Consider the following 23,284-nt stretch of genomic DNA (forward strand, 5'->3'; position numbering starts at 1 on the left):
TTTTTATTGCTGTTTCTGGTGACTGTGAGTGTGTATGTGATGCCGGCGCTTCAACTTACGCACGAGAGAAGGCAAGGCAGTGCTACTCGGATGTTGAGCCTGTTATGATCGTGCGCTCGTTCACTCTCCTTACATCAGCCTACACTAATTTATCGCTCTCTTGCTCGCTTGCTCTGGTTTACTACGTGTGTGTGCGCTTGCGTGTACTGATTGCTCTTTCATAAGCTCAACTGGCTGGCTGGCGTATAATTTGTTTTTGTGTGTCCCTCTTTGTTTTGATTCGCTGCTGATAAAAAAAAAATCATTTATTCAAAGTAACACAACAATAAAACACAAAACAGCAAAGGCATGGAAATGGAAATAAGAGATACTATATCTCACAATATTGAACCAATTTATTTCAATTTTATTTTGCACCTCGAAGGCATCAGTTGTGCGCGCGTTCGCTCGGTCTAAATTTCAATGATTAGCTAAGAATCGTGTGCGACTTCGTAAGGCTGTGTTTCGTGTGCGTCTTCGTGTTCCTGCTCGCTTATTTCGCGCGTGTGTGTGTGTGGGTGTGTGTATTATTGACTGCGTAAGAAAAGCTTAAAATGCAGTGGCTGCAGGCAAAACTCCTGTACATAACAGCTGTGTTCATAGCATGTTTTCAATGTGAGTTCAACTACAACAAAACTAAAAACCAATGACTTAAACAACGAACTTGACACGCGAGACACCCGAGCACAAGTGATTGGCAATTGTGTCTTTGTATTGTATAACGAAATTCAATTTTGTAGCTAAAGAACAATCATTTGACAGTGGGTCAAGGTCAATGACTAGAAATTCCCCAAAGCAAATGTGCTAACATCATGCTCCGCAGCCGGAGCAAAGCGAAGGGCAATAAACTACGCACACAAATACAAACGTAATCAACGAAAACGATGGCAAAAGTGACTCAGTAATTGCTGCTGTGCCAGACTTTTTAGTTGTTGTTGTTGTTTAGGTTCGTGTCTTGACGCTTTAGGCACCGCACTTCTGGTTTGCAGATATTGACCTTGACTATTGGTTTCGCTTCTCGCTGTTGTTGTTTCTTAACGTTTTCAATTTTTCTTGCCGAGTCACTTCACCTCAAGCAATTCCCAAATTTTCGCAGCTGTTTGCGTCACCGGCATTTGTCACTGCATCCGTATCAAGGACTGTCTACCCTTCTCTCGCATGCTCCTGCAGCACAAGATCGAGGATCGTGCCGCCATCTTTGCGATGGTTCACGCAGCTGCCTGTGGCTTTGAAGGACTCGATCCACTCGTCTGTTGTCCCCATCATGAGACACTGTTGCATGGCAATCGCATAATACGTGTGGCGCCGCCCCCAGATCGCTGGGTTTGGGATGTGGCCACAAGATCGCGGTCCAACAGCGTCTTCGATGGACATGCGGCTCATCAGATGGAAAAACAGCTGCATGATTATCACGACTTCGCCGCACAACGTAATTGCCCCCAACCTATTGAGGAGGAAATGGATGAACACCACTTTCATTACCATTATCGCATCGATCACGACGAGCAGCAACCACGACGACGTCCACCGCCGAAGGATCGTCCCATTGTGTTTCCCGGTGATTTGCGTTTCGACGACTCCATCGAGAGCAAGGCGCAAGGAGAACTTATGGCCGCTGCCAGCCAGGAGCAAGTTGTAAGCCAGCCAGGACCCGCTTCAGAAACAAGCACACCGCCCCCTTCGTCGGCTACAACGCCCACGGCAGAGTTTGCGGCACGTCTGAATACCGCAGACTGTGGCTCGAGTTTGAGAACTCGCATTCTGGGAGGAGAGGAAACGCAACCAGGACAATATCCTTGGCTGGCAAGGATCGCATACCGCAATCGCAGTGAGTTTAATTATCAAGACCAAAAATTTTATTACGTCAGTGTTTGTATGAGTTGTGTAGAAAGATCAATGGGTTAACATTTCATCAAGAAATAAGAAAAAAAAAAAAAGACAGACCCAAACATCTAAAATACAGAGCAGTTTTGCTCTTAGCCCAGCTCGTTGGCCACATTCACCATTTGGGAGGTCAGAAAACAACCGACACCAAAGACCAACACAGGCTTTACCAGATCCCAATTGGAATTGTCCTGTTCGCCATCGCTATACTGACTGCCCGTGGAGTAACCACCATCCTTATCGTATGAATATTCGCTACCTTGGCCATAGCCATATTGTCCATAGGGATCGTAGGCATATTGATTTTGATTGTTATAATCGTTTTGGTAGTAGTTATTATCATCATAAGTTACTTGATTTTTGTTACGACAATAGACACAATTTGGGCTCGTTTCATTGGCACTCTTGCAACAACAACCAGGCTTACTCATTTTGGATTAGACTGGAAAAGAGATTTGTGAGAGGATTCTCAAGAAATTAAAGTAGAATAGCAAATATTGGTACTCTGTTCCCATAACCAAAACTACAATATTATCAATAGAATAGTAATAAGATATTAAAAACTCTCGCTTAATTTCCTACTTCATTTCAATCTATTAATTATGGTAGCAAATGGTCGCATCAGCTACCGCTGCTCGGGCTCCCTCATTGCCAGTGACTACGTGATTACAGCTGCACATTGCGTTGTTAACTTGGTCAGCGATTTAGAGATGTACGTACAAGAAGACTTATTTATTTCCCCACAGGAACCACGCTAAACCCTTTCTCAGTTTTCAGGTGCGCATAGGCGACGAGAAACCAGGTGCACAGGACTGCGCAGCCAGTGCTGCCAATAATTGCAGTGCACCCAATCTATTTGCGATTGCCCGAGTTATAGTGCACCCCAACTACGATCAGCCGAAGTATGCAAACGACATCGCACTGCTGAATTTGAGAACTAAGCTAGGTAAATTCAGAACCAGTGATGGTCCACTACAACATTTAGCTAATGTTTCTTCTTTTAGTGAGTTTCACGCCAATCTGCTTACCTTTAAACAGCACTGCTGCGCTTGCGAATCGATTAATTGGCCAAATGGGCGTCGCTGCCGGTTGGAGCACAACTTCGGAAAGTACGTTTTTATTATGTAAAAATAGACATACACCAAAAAATTAAAAGAAGAATGAACAATTGAAGTAGACTAATAGAACTAATGCTTTTTCACTTGCTCAGCAAACAAATCACACAATAATGTTAAACCTTTGCCTGCTTTGTTTCTTTGCAGTCAACGGCAACAACAACAACAGTTCGGCAAACTTTACAAGCTCAGCTTCAGCGCGTTTCATTCGATTACCGATAGTCAACACAACGAGTTGTGCGATAGCTTATGCCAATCTGAGCGAGAACTTTCAGCAACCGATTGTCATCACGCCGAATCATCTCTGCGCCCAAGGACAACCGATGAACGATGTGTGCCGCGGCGACAGCGGCGGACCGTTTATGGACGACGGCACCTCGGGGATTCTGAATTCCAATGGCCGTTATACGTTGCTAGGAATTGTTGCGTTTGGGCCAACACTTTGTGGGGTTTCCACTATTCCGGGTGTCTACACGGCCGTTAGCTCCTTTCTCAACTGGATCTTCGATAGCATTACAGCAATGCCAGTGGCTAGCACATGAGCGGCTGCAAAGCTATTCTTTCTTTTTTGTATATGCCAAAGCTTACCAATATACATAGAATTAACATATGACATATAACATATCCAGTTATGTATAATAATCGATAGAAAAATATTAAACGTATTATTAAATAATTTTTTTTTTTTTTCATTTTATTTTATTAAGTGAAGAATCTGTACAGCAAATTTAAAGTACCTTAACATCACAGGAGTATCAAATATATAAAAATAAACCAAACCTCAACACAAATATGAGGATTACATTATTAAATAATAGCAACAACAACAAAACAGAAACTTGCAATTTTCACTTTACATTTCAACCGAACGTTTTCTCGCTTGCACAACAACAACAACAAAACGGGAGTTCAAAAGCTCTTATCAAAGCTCACTCAAAAGTTCTCTGTTAAGCTGCGCTCACCACCTGCGACTTCTCAGTCGTGTGCGAAGTCTGACTTCGGCATCTTCTTCAGCTGTTGTGACACCGAAAAGTTGTACGGAAATATTTGCATAAGCTATACGATCGGAAAAAACTCAAACTCTAAAGACTTTAAGACATTTTTATGTTACACATACATACAATTAAAATAAATATGATTAAGTTAATTGCAATTTGTGTCGTGCTTGCAGTTGGTGTTAATTTAACAAATGCGCGTAAGTAAATAGCGAAGGGAAACGGCAAAGAAAGTCCGAAAGAAGCAAAAAGAATATTTGATTAATGTATGTATTATGTACGTAAGCCTGACTGTATTGGCATATGCGTGTGTGTATGTGTGTGTGTTTGTTTGGAGGGGCCTTCACATCATCCATCTGTCGTAAGAAACCAGTTTCTAATAGTATAATCGGCAACAAACACACAAATTATTAACTTCGATTCGGCATTATAACTATAATCATTTTGTGTGATTTACGCAGAGTTTTATTTCCCCAATGAGGCTAATCAGGTGCCAAACTACGGTCGCTGCATAACTCCAAATCGGGAACGTGCACTTTGCATTCATCTTGAGGATTGTAAATATCTCTATGGGCTGCTGACAACATCTCCCTTAAGGGATGCGGATAAATTGTACTTGAGTCGCAGTCAATGTGGCTATGTTAATGGCAAAGTGTTGGTAAGTTAAGACTGAGAATTTCCTCTATTTTAACTAATGATCCATCTTGCTTAGATCTGCTGCCCGGATCGCTATAGGGACACTACTCCTATAACCACAGTCAAACCTCCAGTGAATAATACAAATACAAGTCTGTTGCCATTGCCGGGTCAATGTGGCAATCTGCTGTCGAATCGCATTTACGGCGGAGTCAAGACCAAAATCGATGAATACCCCTGGATGGCATTAGTCGAATATACAAAAGGTAATTAATTACATTTGATTATTAGAAAGCTTACGACTTTTGCTAAATTTCTATTTATAGGCAGTGGCTCTAAAGGTCATCATTGCGGTGGTTCACTAATCAACACACGCTACGTGGTCACCGCCTCCCATTGTGTCAATGGAAAATCCCTGCCAGCCGATTGGCGTCTCACAGGCGTCCGTCTGGGCGAATGGGACACGGCCACCGATCCCGACTGTGAGGTCGATGTGCGCGGCATGAAAGATTGTGCACCTCCGCATTTGGATATCGCCGTTGAACGCACTATACCGCATCCATCGTATGATCCCAGCTCAAAGAATCAGGTCAACGATATTGCGCTGTTGCGAATGGCCCGGCAAATTGAATACACGGACTTCGTGCGTCCCATTTGCTTGCCATTGGATGCGAATCTTCGTGATGCCACGTTCGATGGCATTGCCATGGATGTGGCTGGCTGGGGCAAGACGGAGGAGCTGTCTGCCAGCAATTTGAAGCTCAAAGCCACTGTCGACGGCTTCACATTGGATGAATGCCAAAATGTTTACAGTCGCCAGAATATTAAGCTGGAGAACACGCAGATGTGTGCCGGAGGCATGGAAGGTGTGGATTCGTGTCGTGGTGACTCCGGTGGTCCACTGATCGGCCAGAACACGAACAAAGTAAACACATATTTCTTTTTGGCCGGTGTTGTCTCCTTTGGGCCCACACCGTGTGGCTTAAATGGCTGGCCAGGTGTCTATAGTCGTGTTGGATCATATGTGGATTGGATACAAGCCACTTTGGAGCCATAAAAAATAGTTAATATAGTTTATAACTGTTTGCTATTAAAGACAATGACAAGCGGAGCACAAGTTCCACAAAATTAACGTTTTTATCTTGGGTTCCATCAATTGCATTGTATTTTTGGGTTCAGCCTAAATGTATGCTATAAAATATCAAGATCTTAAACTCGATCTTAAAAACTTAGTTTTCTTCTTATTCGATTTAATATACGTTAAAGATTATGCAATAAATAATATACAAAAAATAAAATGGTTAGAACAAAAAACAATGTGAACCAAAACATTGTGTATATACTTGATACTTTCTACATCATAGAATACAAGTTGAGCTGACTTAATTTGGTTTCGTTTGATTCACTGTCGGGAGTCGGGAATTCGAATTAAATAGTTTGGGATTAATTGTGGGCGTGCTAAAATGTAAATCACAAGCTACATTGAATAATCCGAATCTAAGCATTAGTATTGTAAGTATTGGTGGATTGAGAGACCCTTACTGGCAACTTATTTACGAACGCAACGAAGCGAGACGACTCTGCATCTCCTGCAGCTCTTCGCCCTCCTCGTCTTCATCGTCGGCAACCTCGACGGGAACACGTGCTGCGGCAGCTGCCGCCGGCGTCTTATCAGCGGGCGTTGCTTCTGGTGGCAATGGCGCCTCGCCCAACTTGCCATCTGTTATCTCCCAGAGCACTTTGTCCACCTCCTTGGCTGCCTGCTCCTCCAACTCCTCGGTGTCCTCTAGCGAGTCCATGGTCTCGTCCAGCATTTCCTCAATGATGCCCGCCTTCATCATTTCCTTGGACATGTCACGCATAATGCCGGCCAACTCGGGATAACGTACCAGACTCTGCATGGCCTGCATGACTTCAGTCGATTTCTGTAGCGATCCCGCAACTCGCAACGTGGCTAAAAATTGAAACAAACAAAACATTTGTCAACCTACAATAAAAAGGATTTAAAATACTATTACATACACAATTGGTTTTTCATCTGCATCTGTACAGAGTTGAGGTGCGCTTTGGAGGTGTAAATACGATTGATTGCTTTGCGTGCGTTAACAATCTCTTTAGCCAGAATGATGCAGGTGTCCCTATCATTCTTCTGAGCGGCTTGCTTAAGAGAGCGTTTCACCTTCTCCTCCTCTCGTTGTATGCTGCGTATTTGCCTGTCGAGCTGATTGCCCTCTTTCCGTATTTTGTGCGTCCATTCTTGCACCTACGACGAAAGCGGAGAAACGGGTATTTAGATCGCCGAATTCAGAGAAACAAAACAACTGGAACATGACATCATTTCATGGTCATCAATTGATTGGCCTTGTTAACGCGCAAAAAAAAAAACACAAGAAACTGCATGGCCTAATTCGGTGAAAGGGTACAAACCTGCTCTTTGGGATCCTTGCTGGGGGTTTTGCCGAATAAGCCCATTTTAAACGATTTATAGCGAAACGCTAAGATTAATTTGTTATTATTGTTATTATTAAATTATTTAGCTCTACACTGCTTCTGAGTCATTTTATGAATATGTATCTGGCAACACTGCAGTATTGTTTACAGTTCACTAGCGATAGTCTGGCAACGCCTACAAGCGTTTGGTAAACAGCTCGACCAAAACTAATACAAATTGCGAATAATTCTACTATTTAATTTAAAAAACTTAAATTCATACGTAATTTAAAAATATTGTAATAAAATTACTCAATTGCTAATTTATATTATGACAGAAGTAACAAAGAATTGTATGTGCTGTGCTGTAAATGAGCAGCGTACTGTTTTGTTGAACTCTCCGTTACGGTGACTTTCCAACACTGGCCGACAACCGCGCAATTGTGATCAGATGTTCGTCTGGTAAACTGTGAAGCGTTAGTGTTACAAGTGGTAGAAAGAGTGAATATTAAAATAAAATCATAATGCGTACAAACGCAATAGTTAGTTGTTTAGTATTGTTATTCCATAATGTGTGCTGTACTGAGAATACGTGGGTGGAACCCCACGACTGGACAAAACTATCACCAGAGTCGTTCAATCATCCCACCAACACTGAGGATGCGTGTCTTTGCCAGTCGCCAACAGAGCCAAAATCTATTGCCTCCGTCGAGGATCAACTAGCATTAATATATTTTAAAAAGTTCGTTAACTCACTATTCAGCCGCAATAAACTACAAGTAAGTTGACATGCGTTCATTTGCCTAATTGGGCAAGATGACGTCATGTAATTAAAATAATGTTTGTCCAACTATTTTACAACTTTAGCATAGCAAATCGGCGCAGCTTTTTAAGCGATCGCTGCTATTTACATTGCTGCCGTCACAAATTGAAGAACTTGAAGCAGCGCAAGATGTACGAGATATTGATATTGTTCTCAGTCAAATTATGGATAAAGCCAAGGATTTACCTTTGTATACAGCCGAAGGCGATTATGGGTTCTCACATCAAGGAATGGGAGTAAAAGCTCTGATTACAGACATGTACAAGGATTTTGTACAGTTGCTGAGAATATCTGAGGTTAGTATTGCCTTTTATAGAACACCATGTGTGGAAATATAAACAAAAAACTCGTTTTGCCAGGTAAAATTTTTATTGGCAGTATTGCTCTCTATTGCTGCCGGTTGGCTTGTGAGAAAACGTTATCGGATTCCGGTATTCGTTATTGTAATTGGCGGCGTATTTCTATATGGCTATTTTCACACTTATTTGGAGTGCAATAGAGTATGTATTAAATTAACTAATTTAAAAGACACTTGCGGAAATTAACAAAATGCTGCTGTACTTTAGAAAATGGAAGTCGATGCCATGTTGGAAGTGATTGATAGTCATCAAGAAATTGATCAGAGTTCCTGGTTTTCGCGACTATTCGGTTTTATTTCAAGGGAAACCCCCGAACAAATTCAAAAGAAACGTTTAATGCAAGTATCTCTAACAAAGGAAAATAATCTTGAGATTAATTTTATATAACAATCTTATCAATACAATTATCTTTTTACAAATTGTAGTAAATCAACAAAATTGATTATGCCGTTTTGTCGACCCGATCACGTTTTTGTCATATACACAAGTGATATATTCATAAAACAAATTGAAATGCTGCTGGAGAAGACAACGGATACCATGACCAAATTAACCAGTAAGTTTTAATATAGGAAATAATGAAATAATAATAGAAAATAACTTTTTTTTTCTATAGATGGTTTAGGGTTCCCGTACAACTTAATTGCACCAATTGCACTAGTCTGCATGATAAGCTACATGTTGAAGCTTACGTTCAAATACATCATAAGTCCCAAGGTATGGATACAATTCATGCATCGGAACCCGCCTCCACCCGTCCAAGCCACGCAACAAGCATCCCTCGCAGGTGGCTCAGCAAGCGACTCTTTGTCGGGTGAGAACCTGAAAATGTTGCTAAACGTGATGAACCGTGCGCAACTAACAACGTCGGAATCGCAAGCACAATTAGCCGTTTCTGGGGTTCAAGAGGTGCTGGAGCAACTGGAGGCACCACCACAAAGCACTTCACCAAGCAAGAAAGTCAAACCTTCTTCAAAGGATACATCGAGTGAGCAGCTTAATGCCAGCAGTAGCTTTGCAGACATCGCTCAAGAAGCTGGATTTACAGTCGTCGACGACAACGACGATAATGATAATGATATTCATATTAGCAAGCCTTAGCAGTGTGGCCACTTTAAGCCTGTATTTAATGTAATGTTTGTGATGATATACTTCAAAGAATTTTTACCAGTTTTTTACCCAAGTAAACGAGTCAGTTACCACTTAATAATTTTTTGTCATAGTTAAATTATTCTTTATTTAAATTATTTTTTGCGTGTATTTATTTCATTTTTGCACGATAATTATTATAAGTTAAATCTCCAACAATAAGATTTCATTAAGTGTCATTAATAGGCCTCCCAAAAACTGTCTATTACATGTTTCCTATATATGTATAATATATATTATTTTTTATTCTGCTGGCCACTTCAAAATTGTATATATATATACCAATAATGGCGTTTTTTTGTTGCTGAATTATTTTTGTTCATATATTTACAACATATTATTAGCATTGAGTGTTTTTCTCTTTGTTTGTATGAGTTGCATATTTGAAATGTAAGCAATAATCAAATATTCATCGTGAATAATAAACTAGTTTAATATACAACTAATATGTTGTGTGTATAATAAGTTAATATATATATATGTATATTCATAAAAAAATTAAAAATAATTCGGTGTAAATATATTCATTCGTTGTATTTTAAATTATACTTTCGAATTACATACAAATACAAACATACATATGTATAATAATGTCTGCTGCAGTATTACATTATTATACATTACATTTCTTAACATTATTATGCAACTAATTATTCATTTGATGTCATCTATATAATATGTCTATTGTACTGTATTGTACTCCCAATACGCGGCACGTACATTTTTTTTTTGTTTAAGCCATAACCAGTTTTGCTGTCAAGAGCCTAACAAACCTAACTAAAAGCTATCGGGGAAACTAAGGGGCAAACCTAAAGCACTCAGGATCATGCTAACAAGTACATAATAAGATTTTGGTTTTAACTAAGGCTGGCATTAGGTTTCACATAATACATACATACTATATAATAATTAATAATATACTATGTACGCGTATTATTGTATTGTATTATTACGTTCATTCACTTTACGTTTTTGTTTTTTTTGTTTTTTCTTGACTATGGCAAACCGAGAGAATTTATCTAAATTGATTTCTGAAATCTTATACGCAAATTGGTCCGCTATCAAAATCTTGGTTAATAATTTTTCTACACAAATTCAACAATATAATAGGTATGTACTAGGTATATAATATTAATATAGTAATATGTATGGATGTATGATCTTTATCATTCATGTTCTTCATTATTATTCAGTGTATGTTTTGTATGTTTACTGTGTGCATAAGAAATGAGCAAAGTCATAATATATAATAAGAATTAACTATAATAATAATTACAATAGTTTAACATCAGTTCATTGAAACTGTTTACTGTGTACGTGGCTTTGGATAGGGATATACATCATACATAATGTTGTTCTTCTTTTCTTTATATTATACATAATAACTAATGCCATTTTAATATCAATTAACAGCAAAACAACGCGAACAATTTGAATTCCTCAAATCGACTTTAACTCCTACACCTATGCACAAGCCAACCAACGATTTCGATTGTTAAATACCATAATATTGTTTGTTGTGAACCGTTTTTACTTCAAGTTAATCATAGATATACATATTTCATTAAAAATTTGCGTTTTTAAAAAACAGGCAACTTATATGTTCCATTCTTCGTACACACATTCTTCGATAACTTCGATGTTTAGTTTTCCTCATTTTTTGGTTTGTTTTTTTTTTCGATTTTTCATTTTGTGTTTATTAAAACTAAATCTACAATTTCTTAATGAGCGGCAAAAAATTGTGCTTATTGCCTAGTGTAAGGATCCCAAATGCAAACATTGGATCCTCACGCGAAGCTTGAACCTTTGACTAAAGCTAATTTATTATAACTGCATTATACTTTAAGTGTTAATAAATTTCAGCAAATAATTGTAAATGAATACATATTCAAATATACATACAATAAAATGCATTATGCACTAAACTTTGAAAGTGGAAAGTAAACAATTCTGAAGAAATGAATTAGGCGTCTTTTGTTTTTGTGTATTTCTTGTTGTTCGATCATCTCATATATATAGATAGATTGATGGCTATGATTCTGAGTATTATTTATACATTTTTTCAAGCGACGAAAGTAAAGCAATTTGTTTTCAATAGATTTTTGTTGGTGGTAAATAGTTATACAGCAATTGATTGATAGTCAGAAAGGAGACTTTTTGCCAACAAACGGAACAGAATGGAATGGAACGGATATGCTCTATTCTGCTGTTCGATTTGATTCCGTTCTGTTCCCAGTACAAATGCTCCATATAATTGTCTTAAGTATTTTGTTTGCTTTTGTATTTGTCTTCTGTTTTAAGTTAATGAAGGTTTTTGTTTTATGTAAATACACATTGTAATTGGTTTTTAGTATTTTGGTTTTTGTTTTTGGTTTATCATTTAGTAGATAGATTGTTAGTTAGTTAGATAAAAATTGTATGTCTTATTACGTTTAAATATGTAGGTACTTTGGCTTTTCATTTGAGATATTCATATATCATTATCATTATCATTATGATCATATCCAGTATAATGCTGATCTTATATTATGTGCGAGTATGTCATGCGATGTATGCAAAGTATGTTTATGTGTATTTGATATGTATGCCGTTACGTTTCAGATGTAATAGTTTTTTCTTTTCTTTTCGATTTCTTTTCATTTCATTGTTTTTTCCCAAAACTCAAAATTCAAATTGTTATTCATATGATTTGTATGTGGGTGCGATTTGGGTGTGGGGGGGTGGGGAGGGAGAAGTTATGTTGATCATCTTCTAAAAGATGTTAGGGATAAAATCTATGTATGCAAAATATACTTGTAATGCTTGTCCTATTATTCATCTATAATTAATAATATATTTTCATTTCTGTTTTTTGTTTGTTTTTGGTTTTTTTGTTTGGTATGCAGGTTGTGTTCTCTGATAACATCAGTCCCAAAGTGGTATATATAATATATGTATATGTATATGTTATATGCGTATGTGGTTGTAATGTGTGTGTGTGTGTTAATGGGATGAGTTCTCGAGTACTGCCAACTGTCCCCAATGCGAGTATTTGTCTGTCACCTCAAATATAATACATGCATGTGTGCATGTTTTGCTTGAACATTTTACATTTTACATAACGCCGCACTTCTCCTTGACGCCACCAGCTCCACTGGCGCCCGCCTCTCCATTCTCCGGTATGGCACCATTTGTCTCCTTGCATTTCTTCTCCTTTTTCTGCTTCTTTTGCTTTTTCGTATCCAACTGCAGCGAGACGGTGCGCGTCTTCTCCATGTTGAGCAGCTCCTGAAACAGCTCGGTGACATTGTGATTGGTCTTGGCCGACGTCTCCATGAATGATATGCTCCAAGTGGTGGCCTGCGCTTGCCCCTCAATTTGCGACACCTCCCGCAGCTCGGTGCTCTCATCGCATTTATTGCCCACCAGCATCACGGGTATCGAGTTCACATCACCCTAAAAATAGACAAGAGGATTAGGGTCGTAAAAAAAAGAACGGAGATGAAGAAGAGAGCATTCGGCTAACCTTCAGCTCTTTGATTAGCGCCCAAATGGGTCGCAATTCCTCGAGACTCTGTTTGGAGCACACCGAATAGACGAGAATGAAGGCGTGACCCTTGGAGATGGATAAACGCTGCATGGCCGGGAACTGATGTGAACCCGTCGTATCCGTAATTTGCAATGTGCAAATGTTCTTATTGCAGCTGATCACCTGCATGAAAGGGCATTAGAAATAGAAATGACATATACTATATGTAAGTGGGTCCAACCTGTCGGTAAGTGTCCTCGATGGTGGGTATATAGCTCTCGCGGAATGTGCCCTTGATGAAGCGCAGCACAAGGGAACTTTTGCCAACGCCACCGGCACCAAAGACCACCACTCGATAGTCGTTGCTCTGTTCGGGCGCCGCACGTGTCACTTGATTCTTTTGCTCCGTCATCTTGGAATCTAGGCTACTGTGTGGTGTGGTGTGGTGTCGTGTGGTGGGAGGGCCTCCTTGGTAAGTTGCCGAAAACAACGGCAACAACAACAACAATATGTGTGGAGTCCTCTGCCGCCCCTCTAGCTGTTTTTCACAGTTGTCGAGTTGTGCCGGGTTTTTGTGTGGAATGTTTTGTGTTGTGTTGTGTTTTACTTGAGCGCCATACTTTGGTTTATCTGCAACGATTAAGAAACAAATCAATTCCATCATATTGCGACCACACACGCACAACAACCTCTTCAGAACACGCTTCGCTTGCGTCTGGGGACTTTGTTTTTTTGGGGTTCATAATGTGCTAGGTTACTCTGCGCCAATTTTAGCAAAATGTATTTAAAAAACAAAAAGGTAAGGAGCAGGGTATTGATTTTTATTTTCATTTTGTTGTTGTTGTTGTAGTTATTTGTTGTCAAAATTAACGAAAGCAGAGATCTAGCTATATAGCCCTAGGCAACGCCAACGTCATTGCCAATATCATCATCATCATTATTATTATGATTACATACTATTATTGCTACGTGGGCGGCTTGGGCACGAGGGGTGCGGGTGATTATACCCGTTAGCCACAGAGTAGAAGGGTATTATACATAAGTGGCCACTGAAAAAGTTTTGTATCTAGTCAAATAAGGCAGCTTTTAAGCAGCTTCAAAAGAACATCCTTAAAGCACCTTTTGGTCTTACAATTTATACTCGAAGATATAAAATAATAATAACTACTTAAATTTATGTATTAAAATTTATATGTATTATGATGTAAACAAAATAATAAACAAATTTCTAATACATAATACATCTGAAACTACATTAAACAAAGAAAGCAATATATCTAAAGATCAAATACAATTCAAGTTTCTTTTAGAGTTCACAGATCTTACACACTCATCTCATAGAAAAATATACAAAAACAACGATCTTCGATCTTTACTGCTTTACAGCTTTTGGCAAAACCAATTTGGTCAACTCTACATCTATAGCATACTTTTTGGCGCTCACAATTTATAACTATTTATTGTGTAACGGGTATTTCGCAGTTGAGCACACTTGACTGTAGCTTTCTTACTTGTTTTTTGATTGTGATTGGGGCTCAGGTATCAACTCGTTCACATTATGGTCACACACACACACTTATACACACACACACACACACAAGCACACAGGGGCACAGCACACGCCTACAGAGTATAAATAGATGCTTTGAAGTGCAGGCGATTACAACAACAAAATTACCAGCAACAACAACAACAACAACAACAAATGCGTGGGCTAAATAATCGCTAGCCCTTCCTACACACACACACACATATCACTATATACATTCATATGTATTTATATACTAGCATTCAGGAGTATTGGTGACCACAAACTTTAAATTGTTCACTTCCGCACACACTGTGTCCTTTTGTCGTGTGCTGCCACCTAATTTCCTACGCAGTGCTTGCCGTTGCCTTACTGTTTTGCTCTTTTTTGTTGTCTTTCCCACGCCCACAAACTTACACACCCACACTCACGCACACTAACACACACGCACATACATAGGAGACACAGCTCACGCACAACATTTTGTACACGCGTTAGTCGTTGATTTTTTTCTCCTTTTTTTTCTTTTTTGCTTATTTTATTTTGACTTGGATTTATTGATTTTATGTGTGTTGCATTTGCACCTACATATAATACACGCACACACACACACTGGCACACACGCACACTCGCATTAACCAGTAGGCAATTGAAATAGAAAAATACACAAATTTGTCAGTTTGCCTGTGTGTTGTTTTTTTTCTCCTAGTTCCTTGTTATTGCCTTGACTGTGGCTTCTTTTACGTTAGGCGAATGGGGCGGGGAGATAACCATAACAATAATAATAAACAATGGAAAATTGCGTATTTTATTTACTTGCAGCTCTTGCATTTCGTTGCACATAAATTTCGTTTTGGCAAAATGTCACACGACTTTTCCTGCTGTGCTGCAGCCGCACTCAGAAATCGGAAAAACACTGACGAACTGACTCTCTCCGCATTCGCATTCGCTTTCGCAGGCCGAAGCCGATGATGAATGGACAGATAGACAACAAGGGTTTTCCTACATTGAGAACGAACACACACGCTCGCTGTGTACGACGATAAGAAATCCCAGTACCGCCCCATTAATCCACCACACGTTTCTTTCTTTCATTTTGCTCTCGCTTCACACGCAAGCGCATTCGCTCGCACATCAAAAGAGGCGCGCATATAAGAAACTTTCTTTAGCCGAGACACAAACCCCACCACACAGCTTTCAAAGTTGTTGCCGCAACGATTTTTGCACACGGCACGAAAGAATTTTTGTAGCCGGCCGGTCGCGTGTGCAAAACTGGAATTAAATTGCCCGCCCGATGTGGAAAGCCTCGATTCGAAAGTGTATAAAATCGGGCGACATCCGTGGATTGTGCATCAGTTGTATTCTGCAGCAAAAAGCAAAGTGACTCAGCACTTGAGTGAAAAATCAAAAAGTTTTCTTCGTCTTCAGTGATAAGTGAAAAAACAATTTATAACAAAATGCCTTGCCCATGCGGAAGTGGTAAGTTCAGCAAAAGGATCAAATTGAAAAGTGAGGTTATGTCGAAATTAATTAATTGATTTTATTGCTTTATTCAGGTTGCAAATGCGCCTCTGAGACCAACAAGGGTTCCTGCAACTGCGGAACTGACTGCAAGTGCGGTGGCGAGAACAAGAAGTCGTGCGGTTGCGCCTCCAAGTGAACCAGAAGCATCATCAATCTTCAAGCTTAAAATACATTTTCCTATATTATACGCACATACATACATAACATGCTTTCATAATTTGTATTCAAAGCAATGTAAACTTGACTGTCTGATTCTCTCAATTAACTGAATTATATGCAATAAACCAAAATTGAAATTATACTCGACGCTGTGTCATTTCTTCTGCTTGTGCAATCTCTTGACTGTCCAATTATGCTTTTCTAGGTTAAGTAACTTTTTTACCGACTGGCCTCAGTCTCGTCGCTATCTCTGTCTTTTTCGCTTGATTTTGCAGCTTGTGGGAAATTTGAAACCTTTTCCCCATTTACTTTGTGCTTTCATTAAGTTGTTGTTGCAGTATTTTGTTTCTCTATGTAAAAGTATTGCGTACTGTACAAGTAGTTAAGTATGTTTGTGTGCATGTATGTATGATGGGCAAAGGTATGTGTTATGTATGTATGCATAAGAATGTTATGCAATTTCAAGGAAATAGCTGACCAGGTTTTTTCATAATTGATAAGAATAATTACAAAGGCGTTTCTGAGAACGTAAAAAACAATTTGCCGCTGGAAAAGTTATGTTTCTGTGTAAGAAAAATACACAATGGTTTTTATGATGTACATACATATGTACAAATGTAAATAAATACTGTATAATTTTGTATTGTATGAGTTTTCGCATAATGTGACTCATCAGATAAACAATCATCTGACATTTTCCAAGTGCGCAATTTAAAATGCGCCGCAAGGTAAAGAACAAAACCTTCGCTGTTTCTATTTCCACATGGCAAAAGGTCGTTTTAGGCCAATAGGTAACCATACCCCTTTTAACCTTTTGCGCCCACAAACAACTCTAGTGGAGATCGACAACGGCTCAGCTAACCAACCTATGCTAATTGCTGAAACGTAGTTTGGGCCGTAAAAAAAAATACTCGCAAAGTGGTAGCTTTAACAAATCGCTTTTATTATCTAAGACTAAAAGTAAGTGTAAGTAGGTCTCACTACTGGTGTGCAACCGTATCTACATACATACATACTTATGTACATAAATACATATAACGGCTATCAGTGGAAGAACAACAATAATTGTGGGTGTGCGAGTGAGCAAGATATATACATCTAATGCAGGTAATGTTGAAATTGTGTAAAAAAGTACACATACAAGCATTCTCAATACTAAAAGTTTTTCTTCGTTTACATGCGCAATTACAATTTTGCACCAAACTTTCAATTAGCGTTAGGTATTAATTTAAAAATTTAATTTTAAAAGTTAGAATTCTCGATAGCATTTCATCGAAGGTCGATAACCTTAGATTGATATCAATTATGCTTGTCAAGTGGCAACCCTAATTTGGGGGTGAAAATAGTGGGAACTCGTTTTCAAATTGTGAATTGTTATTTTTTAATGTAATAAATATATGCAGCTGATGTCACGCAATATGCACAAATTGGGGCAAGCATAGGTAAATCGCAATAGCTCATCGTGTAAACGATTGCTTGCTTTATAAATATAAAGTGGGTGTTGTTTGTTTGTTTACTTGATAACAATATTTTGTGTCAGACGCTTTACAAAGTCAACGTTGAGGAAATTGGCCATCAGTGTGAGCACCGATTTCTTAGGTGGTCGACAATGCCGCAATCCCGCCTCCTGACAGCACACATTGGGAAAGCAGTCCAGCGTGGATGTGCAGGCCTTTGGATGCAGATCAAATATGGGCGGCGGCGGCGCCGTGCACTCCAAGTACTCCGACACTGCGAGAGGGAAAAGAAGCAGTTCAGTGTTGTAAAGTGCGAGTATTTTCAGTTTTAGTGCTTACGATAATCAAAGGAGCGCTTGACTGGCACTGGAACTGTTTCCAACTCTGGCTGCGAGGTGCGACAGTATCGCCGCCGTCCATCGGGGCAACAGACGCGAGGCCAGCAATCCATGTCTGTGCGGCATTCCTGCACATCCCACCAGAGCTCGGCCAGCGGACGTGTCGGGCACTTGCGAGGTATTAAACCGAGAATGGCTAAAAAGAGAATATATTATTAACAACTGTTTTTTGGACTTTTAGGCAATTAACAAACGTGCGTGTGCCGTCTCCTCTAGCGGTTTAGCAATACCAGCCACGCAGCTGTTGGCGCCAAAGATGTCGCAGCAGATCTCGTCTCGCTGCCAGACTACACAATCCTTATCCGTCTTGCAGATCTTGGGGAACAACTGGAAACGTACTTCGTTCTCCCGGGGGCAATTGAAACGCTGTCGTAGATCGGCGGCAGCTCGTTTATCCTTCTCTTTATCCTTGCCACTGGCACTGGGAAAAGTGATCGTGGGCAATGCAATGCGGAATGGTCCCTCCGTGGATCGTGTTGGAGTTGGTATCGTCGTGGTCGTTGATGTTGTTGTACTCCGCCTGGGCTTCACTGTAGTCTTCTGTTGCTTGCGATAGCCAAGCTTCTCCTCCTTGGAGCTGCTCGAAGGCGAGTGCGTGAACTTCTTGGGCGGATGTGGATGCGGCTGCTTTGTGGGCGCACTAACGGGTACAAGACTTTGCTGGCCAAAACTCCAGAAGTTCGGATTGAAGAAATTGAAGCCATTGGCCAAACTGGGACGCGGCGCTAAGCGTGATAGTTGTTGTATTTATTAAATATTCATACATATATAGATTGGATTGGTTAACAATGGTCATTAACAGTTCTGCTCTAAATAGCAATAGCATTGCAAGACAACTAAAGCGCAGTTCCCGCCACCCAATAATAAACACACTCTCGTCTCGTTAAACAAAAGCTGAAAGTGAAATAATGTTTCAGTTGAAGTTGGTTGGCGCTGGAGCGAAAAGCGATCCCGACAAATAAATGGTAACCATACGCCCCGTTGCCCACTTTTTAGCGGTTGCCAATAAAACTATGAGCGTAAATCCCATTCACCGGCAGTTAATTGTAATCTTTGCTGACCAAATTATTCAATACAATGCATAACTATATTTCTCTAATGAATTTGTAGATGGGAACAAACTTACTACTTATTGAAAATATATCTTTTAACTAAGAAATTTTATTTTAATCAAATTATAAGATGTAACGACTTCTTTCTAATTGAGAAAACTGATGTTAAAAGTGTTTGTTGCCTGCAAGCTGTTTTATCACTAAATTATGGTACTATTTACTTTATTCAGTCTTAAACTGTCCGATTCTGATAAACAAATGCTTTATGTCTGACAATGAGTTTGTTGATCCAAGTGGTCTTTGTCTTCCAGCTAAATTTTTATTATAATACAATGATAAACACTAAATTGTTATGAGAGTATTGTAAAAAGTGAAAGGGAAGTCTGGGAACAGAAATATAATCGCTACCAAGAGCTCTTGCGTATAAACATTGATATATATACGTAAATCTTGTAGAGTTTGAGTTTGCTGACTAACGCGTAGTCAAGACTGCTTAACTCAAGTGTTCTCATTTATAAAGTGCATTAACAAATACAAACTACTAAGAAAACACTAACTTTAAGCATCAACTTATGTAGAAGTAAAGTAAATTTTAAACCTAAAATCAAAAGGTCTAACTTTTTCTTTGATTCCCACAAATATTTAAGTTTATAAGTTTTTATCCAAATTCATGAGTAATTTTGAACGTATAATGACGAAAGTATTTAGTTTTCCCAGATTGATAAATTGTTCGGTAAATATCGCTCGCTTGTAATTATACTATAGCATGTAAACAATAGAGGTCTAAAAGTCGCGGTCTCGCCGAATTACAACCAGCTATCACCTTTGTATTATTCATTTACCCAGTTTAATGAGTTTGGGGAGTCTGGTTTAATGAGTTTTTGGGAGCCGTGCAAAACACAATAATCGCAATTGCAAGCGTAGTTTAATGCAATTACAACAGCTACAGTTTGGGTTTGGGTTTGGGCTCAGGTAATTAAGACAAGGCTCGACTGTGAAAAATCGAGCAGTGACTGGCGACCCAATTGCCTCGATTAGCTCTGTGAGCCGCAACATCTTCAAGCTATTCAATGACGCATACAAGCTACCAAAATAAAACGACAAAAAAACCCACAACATTTTGCTGAAATAGAAAACTTTCTTGGGTCACCTTGTCAAATGAGCTTGCCTATTAAAAGAATTCACTTTGACGAAGTCGTGTCCGAAATTAAATGCTTAAACAATAAAAAATCTCCAGGCCCGGATAAAATAGACGGCATCACTCTTAAAACTCTACCATTAAAATGCATACGATTTCTCACGCTGGTATTTAACGCTATTCTCAGGCTAGACCATTTCCCAAGTCAATGGAAATGTGCAGAAATCATTATGATCCTTAAGCCAAACAAGCCAGAAGCTGAACTATCATCCTACCGTCCCATTAGTCTGTTGACAATATTCTCGAAAGTATTTGAAAAAATACTACTTAAGAGGATGTTGCCAATTTTGGACGAACTTGCCATCATTCCAGAATATCAATTCGGATTTAGAAGAGGCCACGGCACCACTGAACAATGTCACAGGGTTATTAATGAAATTGTATATGCACTTGAGAACAAAAAATACTGTACTGCTACGTTTCTCGATGTTCAACAAGCGTTTGATCGTGTTTGGCACAATGGATTGCTCTTCAAGATAAAGAAGTGGCTACCTGCCCCATACTATCTATTAATGAGATCCTACTTGTCGAAAAGATGCTTCTACGTTCAGCAGAGAAATGATACGTCAACAATTTTTCTCATAAACGCAGGCGTTCCTCAAGGGAGTGTACTGGGACCAGTCCTCTACACTCTATACACGGCAGATATGCCAGCAACAAACAACTGCACCATTGCAACATATGCTGACGATACAGCCATTCTGGCAACAAGCTCTTCTCGAGACGAAGCATCTCAGCTGTTGCAAAGTGAGCTCAGTCTGATTGAAGCCTGGTTTCTTCGCTGGAAAATTAAAATAAATTCCCTGAAGTCTGTCCAAATAACTTTTGCACTAAGACGAGGAAGATGCCCAAATGTAACACTATACGGCTCAGCAATTCCAGAAGATACCTGTGTGAAGTATCTTGGCATGCACCTCGACCGCAGACTAACATGGAAACCGCACTTAAAAGCGAAATGTCAACAACTTAAAACAAAAACACTGAAAATGTCCTGGTTACTAAGTAGAAAATCAGCGGTTACTTTGGAAAACAAAATTCTCCTCTACAAAGCCATTTTGAAGCCTGTTTGGACATACGCTATTCAGCTCTGGGGAACAACTAGCAATTCAAATATTGAAATACTTCAGCGCTACCAATCAAAAACATTGCGACAAATTGTCAACGCTCCATTTTATGTAACCAATGCAAATATTCACAGAGATTTAAATATTCCAACTATAAAAGAAGAGATTAAGAAATATAGTAAAAAATACACAGACAGACTTCACAATCATGAAAATAATTTAGCCCTAGCTCTTTTAGACAATAGCTCAACTGTTAGAAGACTTAAAAGATTTCACATTCTTGATCTCCCTGATAGGTAAATTTTAAGTAAACAAGATGTTATATTTAATAGCAGGTTTCACTGGAAATCTGCTATTCCTGTTATGTAAATATTAGTCATAAAATTTTCTTATTGTCTTAAGACAGATTGTAAATAAAAAATTAAACGAAAAAAAAAAAAAAAAAAAAAAAACATTTTGCGCATCATAAAGCGAGCTAATTGTTAGTCAAGTTCAAGGCGATCATATTTAAATTTTAGCGCTGTACAAAAAATGTGCTAAAATCGATATCCTTGATTAAGGGTGACAATATTAGAGCACTCAACTGCTAAATAAATGTGTCTATTAATTGCACCTTGAACCGTGCATTACATTTGCATTTGCATACGAATAAAAACTTCAAATAAAAGCTTATCAAGGTCTAACTTTAGTTGCAGCCACAACACAACAAAGGCAACAACAACAAAAACAATGCGAATTTGAAAGCTCTGCAAGCGACTGCTCCAGTTATCGACACTGACACCGCATAATTATCGAAACAAGCTTGTTTTCTTTAGCCCGCCGCATTCAGACAACTTCTCAAAGTTCGATGTTGTTGTTGCTGTTGTTGTCGCCTTTACCAATCTTTTAAACCGAAAGCTAGGTCAGTGCCAGCACCAAGAGTAGTTTGCCTTTGCAGCGGTCAGTCGATGCAATTGCTTTGCTCCTGCTAAACGCAACTTACTTGTTGTCGTTGTGGTTGTTGTAGTCGTGGTTGTTGTTGTTGTAGTTGTGGTAGTGTTGGTAAGTGGCCTGCGTCGCATAACAACTTGATTACGCCTGCGCATGGTCTGCACTCGATTGTTGTTATTTTTGTTGCTATTGCTGGCGGGCAGCGCAATTTCTGCCTCATCAAGCGGCAGCGGCAGCCTGTATTGTGCAACACCGCGAGATCTTTGGCCACGGGAACTGGAACTGATATGCTGACGACTTTGGCTGCTATTTTGGCCAATGTCTGCTGAGACTGTTGCATTTTTTGGGCGACGCGTCGTCGCTGCTGTTGCATCACTTGCCACAATATAAACACTGCTTAGAAGTGGCAGCAGCAATAACACTAACACACTCAACACTGGCAATTCCATTTCTTGTTTAATTAAACGTAACAAAAAGCAGGTCAAGCCAAGTTTAACGAGCACTTTACATCAATTTCAATGGAAATTGATTTACCACTTTGTTGTTGCTTTTCAAATGTTAAATGTCGCGAATATTTTTAATATTTCGAGTATCTCAACACATTTTCACATAGTTTCTTTCTTATTGTGTATAGCTTGGCCAATTGCGAACTGCGATCGTGTTGTTTAGGCTTCAAACAGCCAAAAGCAACTCAGCATTCGAGTGTGCAAAATGTTCACTTTTGGCCAAAATACAACAAAGCTAAAAGCCAAAAGCGCACCAACAGCTGAGACGCGTTTTGGCAACAGCAGCTTAGGCTGCTAAGAGAGCCGCTCTCAAAGTGAACAATGAACACGCTCAAGTTAATTCGCTCTTTAACACAGTGGGCTACTCTGCAACAAACTGGTTTTGATTTTTGGGTAAACATTGTGTGGATACCACTAACCCAATATTATAGAAATGAGGAAGTCGAGACAAAACTAGGAGACAGCAGAAGAGAGTGCGTGCTAAACTTCCGTCATGTTGAACATGCAATAAGGATGCAAATCGATTTAAA

General features: G+C 39.2%; 8 protein-coding genes across 10 annotated transcripts; 4 read left to right on the forward strand and 4 right to left on the reverse strand.

Annotated features, from left to right (window-relative positions):
- The first annotated feature begins 60 nt into the window (after positions 1-60).
- On the forward strand, positions 61-3,643 carry LOC117573797 (phenoloxidase-activating factor 3). Its single transcript, XM_034257205.2, has 6 exons — positions 61-654; positions 1,136-1,867; positions 2,533-2,635; positions 2,694-2,869; positions 2,928-3,032; positions 3,186-3,643. Exons 1-6 carry the CDS (start codon positions 594-596, stop codon positions 3,578-3,580), a joined length of 1,572 nt encoding a protein of 523 aa, XP_034113096.1. The 5' UTR covers positions 61-593; the 3' UTR covers positions 3,581-3,643.
- On the reverse strand, positions 1,899-3,101 carry LOC117573796 (uncharacterized). Its single transcript, XM_034257204.2, has 2 exons — positions 2,952-3,101; positions 1,899-2,365 (listed from the first exon to the last, which is right to left on the reverse strand). The coding sequence occupies exon 2, from the start codon at positions 2,352-2,354 to the stop codon at positions 2,016-2,018; it is 339 nt and encodes a 112-aa protein (XP_034113095.1). The 5' UTR covers positions 2,355-2,365; positions 2,952-3,101; the 3' UTR covers positions 1,899-2,015.
- A 367-nt stretch (positions 3,644-4,010) lies between the features above and the next one.
- LOC117574531 (serine protease easter) lies at positions 4,011-5,935 on the forward strand. The gene is made up of 4 exons (XM_034258393.2): positions 4,011-4,233; positions 4,495-4,691; positions 4,746-4,935; positions 4,996-5,935. Exons 1-4 carry the CDS (start codon positions 4,143-4,145, stop codon positions 5,724-5,726), a joined length of 1,209 nt encoding a protein of 402 aa, XP_034114284.1. The 5' UTR covers positions 4,011-4,142; the 3' UTR covers positions 5,727-5,935.
- Positions 5,936-5,970: 35 nt separating this feature from the next.
- Positions 5,971-7,422, reverse strand: LOC117574532 (charged multivesicular body protein 3). Of its 3 annotated transcripts, none has more exons than XM_034258396.2 (4): positions 7,097-7,422; positions 6,692-6,932; positions 6,212-6,623; positions 5,971-6,127 (listed from the first exon to the last, which is right to left on the reverse strand). In XM_034258396.2, the coding sequence occupies exons 1-3, from the start codon at positions 7,139-7,141 to the stop codon at positions 6,223-6,225; spliced, it is 687 nt and encodes a 228-aa protein (XP_034114287.1). In that variant the 5' UTR covers positions 7,142-7,422; the 3' UTR covers positions 5,971-6,127; positions 6,212-6,222. The 3 variants fall into 3 exon arrangements, with proteins under 3 accessions (XP_034114287.1, XP_034114286.1, XP_034114285.1); XM_034258395.2 differs by having other exon boundaries at positions 5,971-6,146; XM_034258394.2 differs by having other exon boundaries at positions 5,971-6,623.
- Positions 7,423-7,530: 108 nt separating this feature from the next.
- LOC117574530 (uncharacterized) lies at positions 7,531-9,862 on the forward strand. The gene is made up of 6 exons (XM_034258392.2): positions 7,531-7,878; positions 7,967-8,218; positions 8,282-8,422; positions 8,489-8,619; positions 8,707-8,837; positions 8,898-9,862. Exons 1-6 carry the CDS (start codon positions 7,624-7,626, stop codon positions 9,380-9,382), a joined length of 1,395 nt encoding a protein of 464 aa, XP_034114283.1. The 5' UTR covers positions 7,531-7,623; the 3' UTR covers positions 9,383-9,862.
- A 537-nt stretch (positions 9,863-10,399) lies between these two features.
- On the reverse strand, positions 10,400-15,447 carry LOC117575636 (GTP-binding protein Di-Ras2). Its single transcript, XM_034259916.2, has 4 exons — positions 15,283-15,447; positions 13,180-13,568; positions 12,936-13,121; positions 10,400-12,865 (listed from the first exon to the last, which is right to left on the reverse strand). Exons 2-4 carry the CDS (start codon positions 13,348-13,350, stop codon positions 12,524-12,526), a joined length of 699 nt encoding a protein of 232 aa, XP_034115807.1. The 5' UTR covers positions 13,351-13,568; positions 15,283-15,447; the 3' UTR covers positions 10,400-12,523.
- A 331-nt stretch (positions 15,448-15,778) lies between these two features.
- On the forward strand, positions 15,779-16,291 carry LOC117574347 (metallothionein-1). The gene is made up of 2 exons (XM_034258169.2): positions 15,779-15,945; positions 16,023-16,291. The coding sequence occupies exons 1-2, from the start codon at positions 15,924-15,926 to the stop codon at positions 16,124-16,126; spliced, it is 126 nt and encodes a 41-aa protein (XP_034114060.1). The 5' UTR covers positions 15,779-15,923; the 3' UTR covers positions 16,127-16,291.
- A 784-nt stretch (positions 16,292-17,075) lies between these two features.
- Positions 17,076-23,197, reverse strand: LOC117574342 (uncharacterized). Its single transcript, XM_034258162.2, has 4 exons — positions 22,301-23,197; positions 18,199-18,729; positions 17,946-18,140; positions 17,076-17,880 (listed from the first exon to the last, which is right to left on the reverse strand). The coding sequence occupies exons 1-4, from the start codon at positions 22,695-22,697 to the stop codon at positions 17,663-17,665; spliced, it is 1,341 nt and encodes a 446-aa protein (XP_034114053.1). The 5' UTR covers positions 22,698-23,197; the 3' UTR covers positions 17,076-17,662.
- Between the last annotated feature and the right edge of the window lie 87 nt (positions 23,198-23,284).

This window comes from Drosophila albomicans, chromosome 2R (assembly GCF_009650485.2).
Source record: "Drosophila albomicans strain 15112-1751.03 chromosome 2R, ASM965048v2, whole genome shotgun sequence".
In the NCBI taxonomy this organism is placed as follows: Eukaryota; Metazoa; Arthropoda; class Insecta; order Diptera; family Drosophilidae; genus Drosophila; species Drosophila albomicans.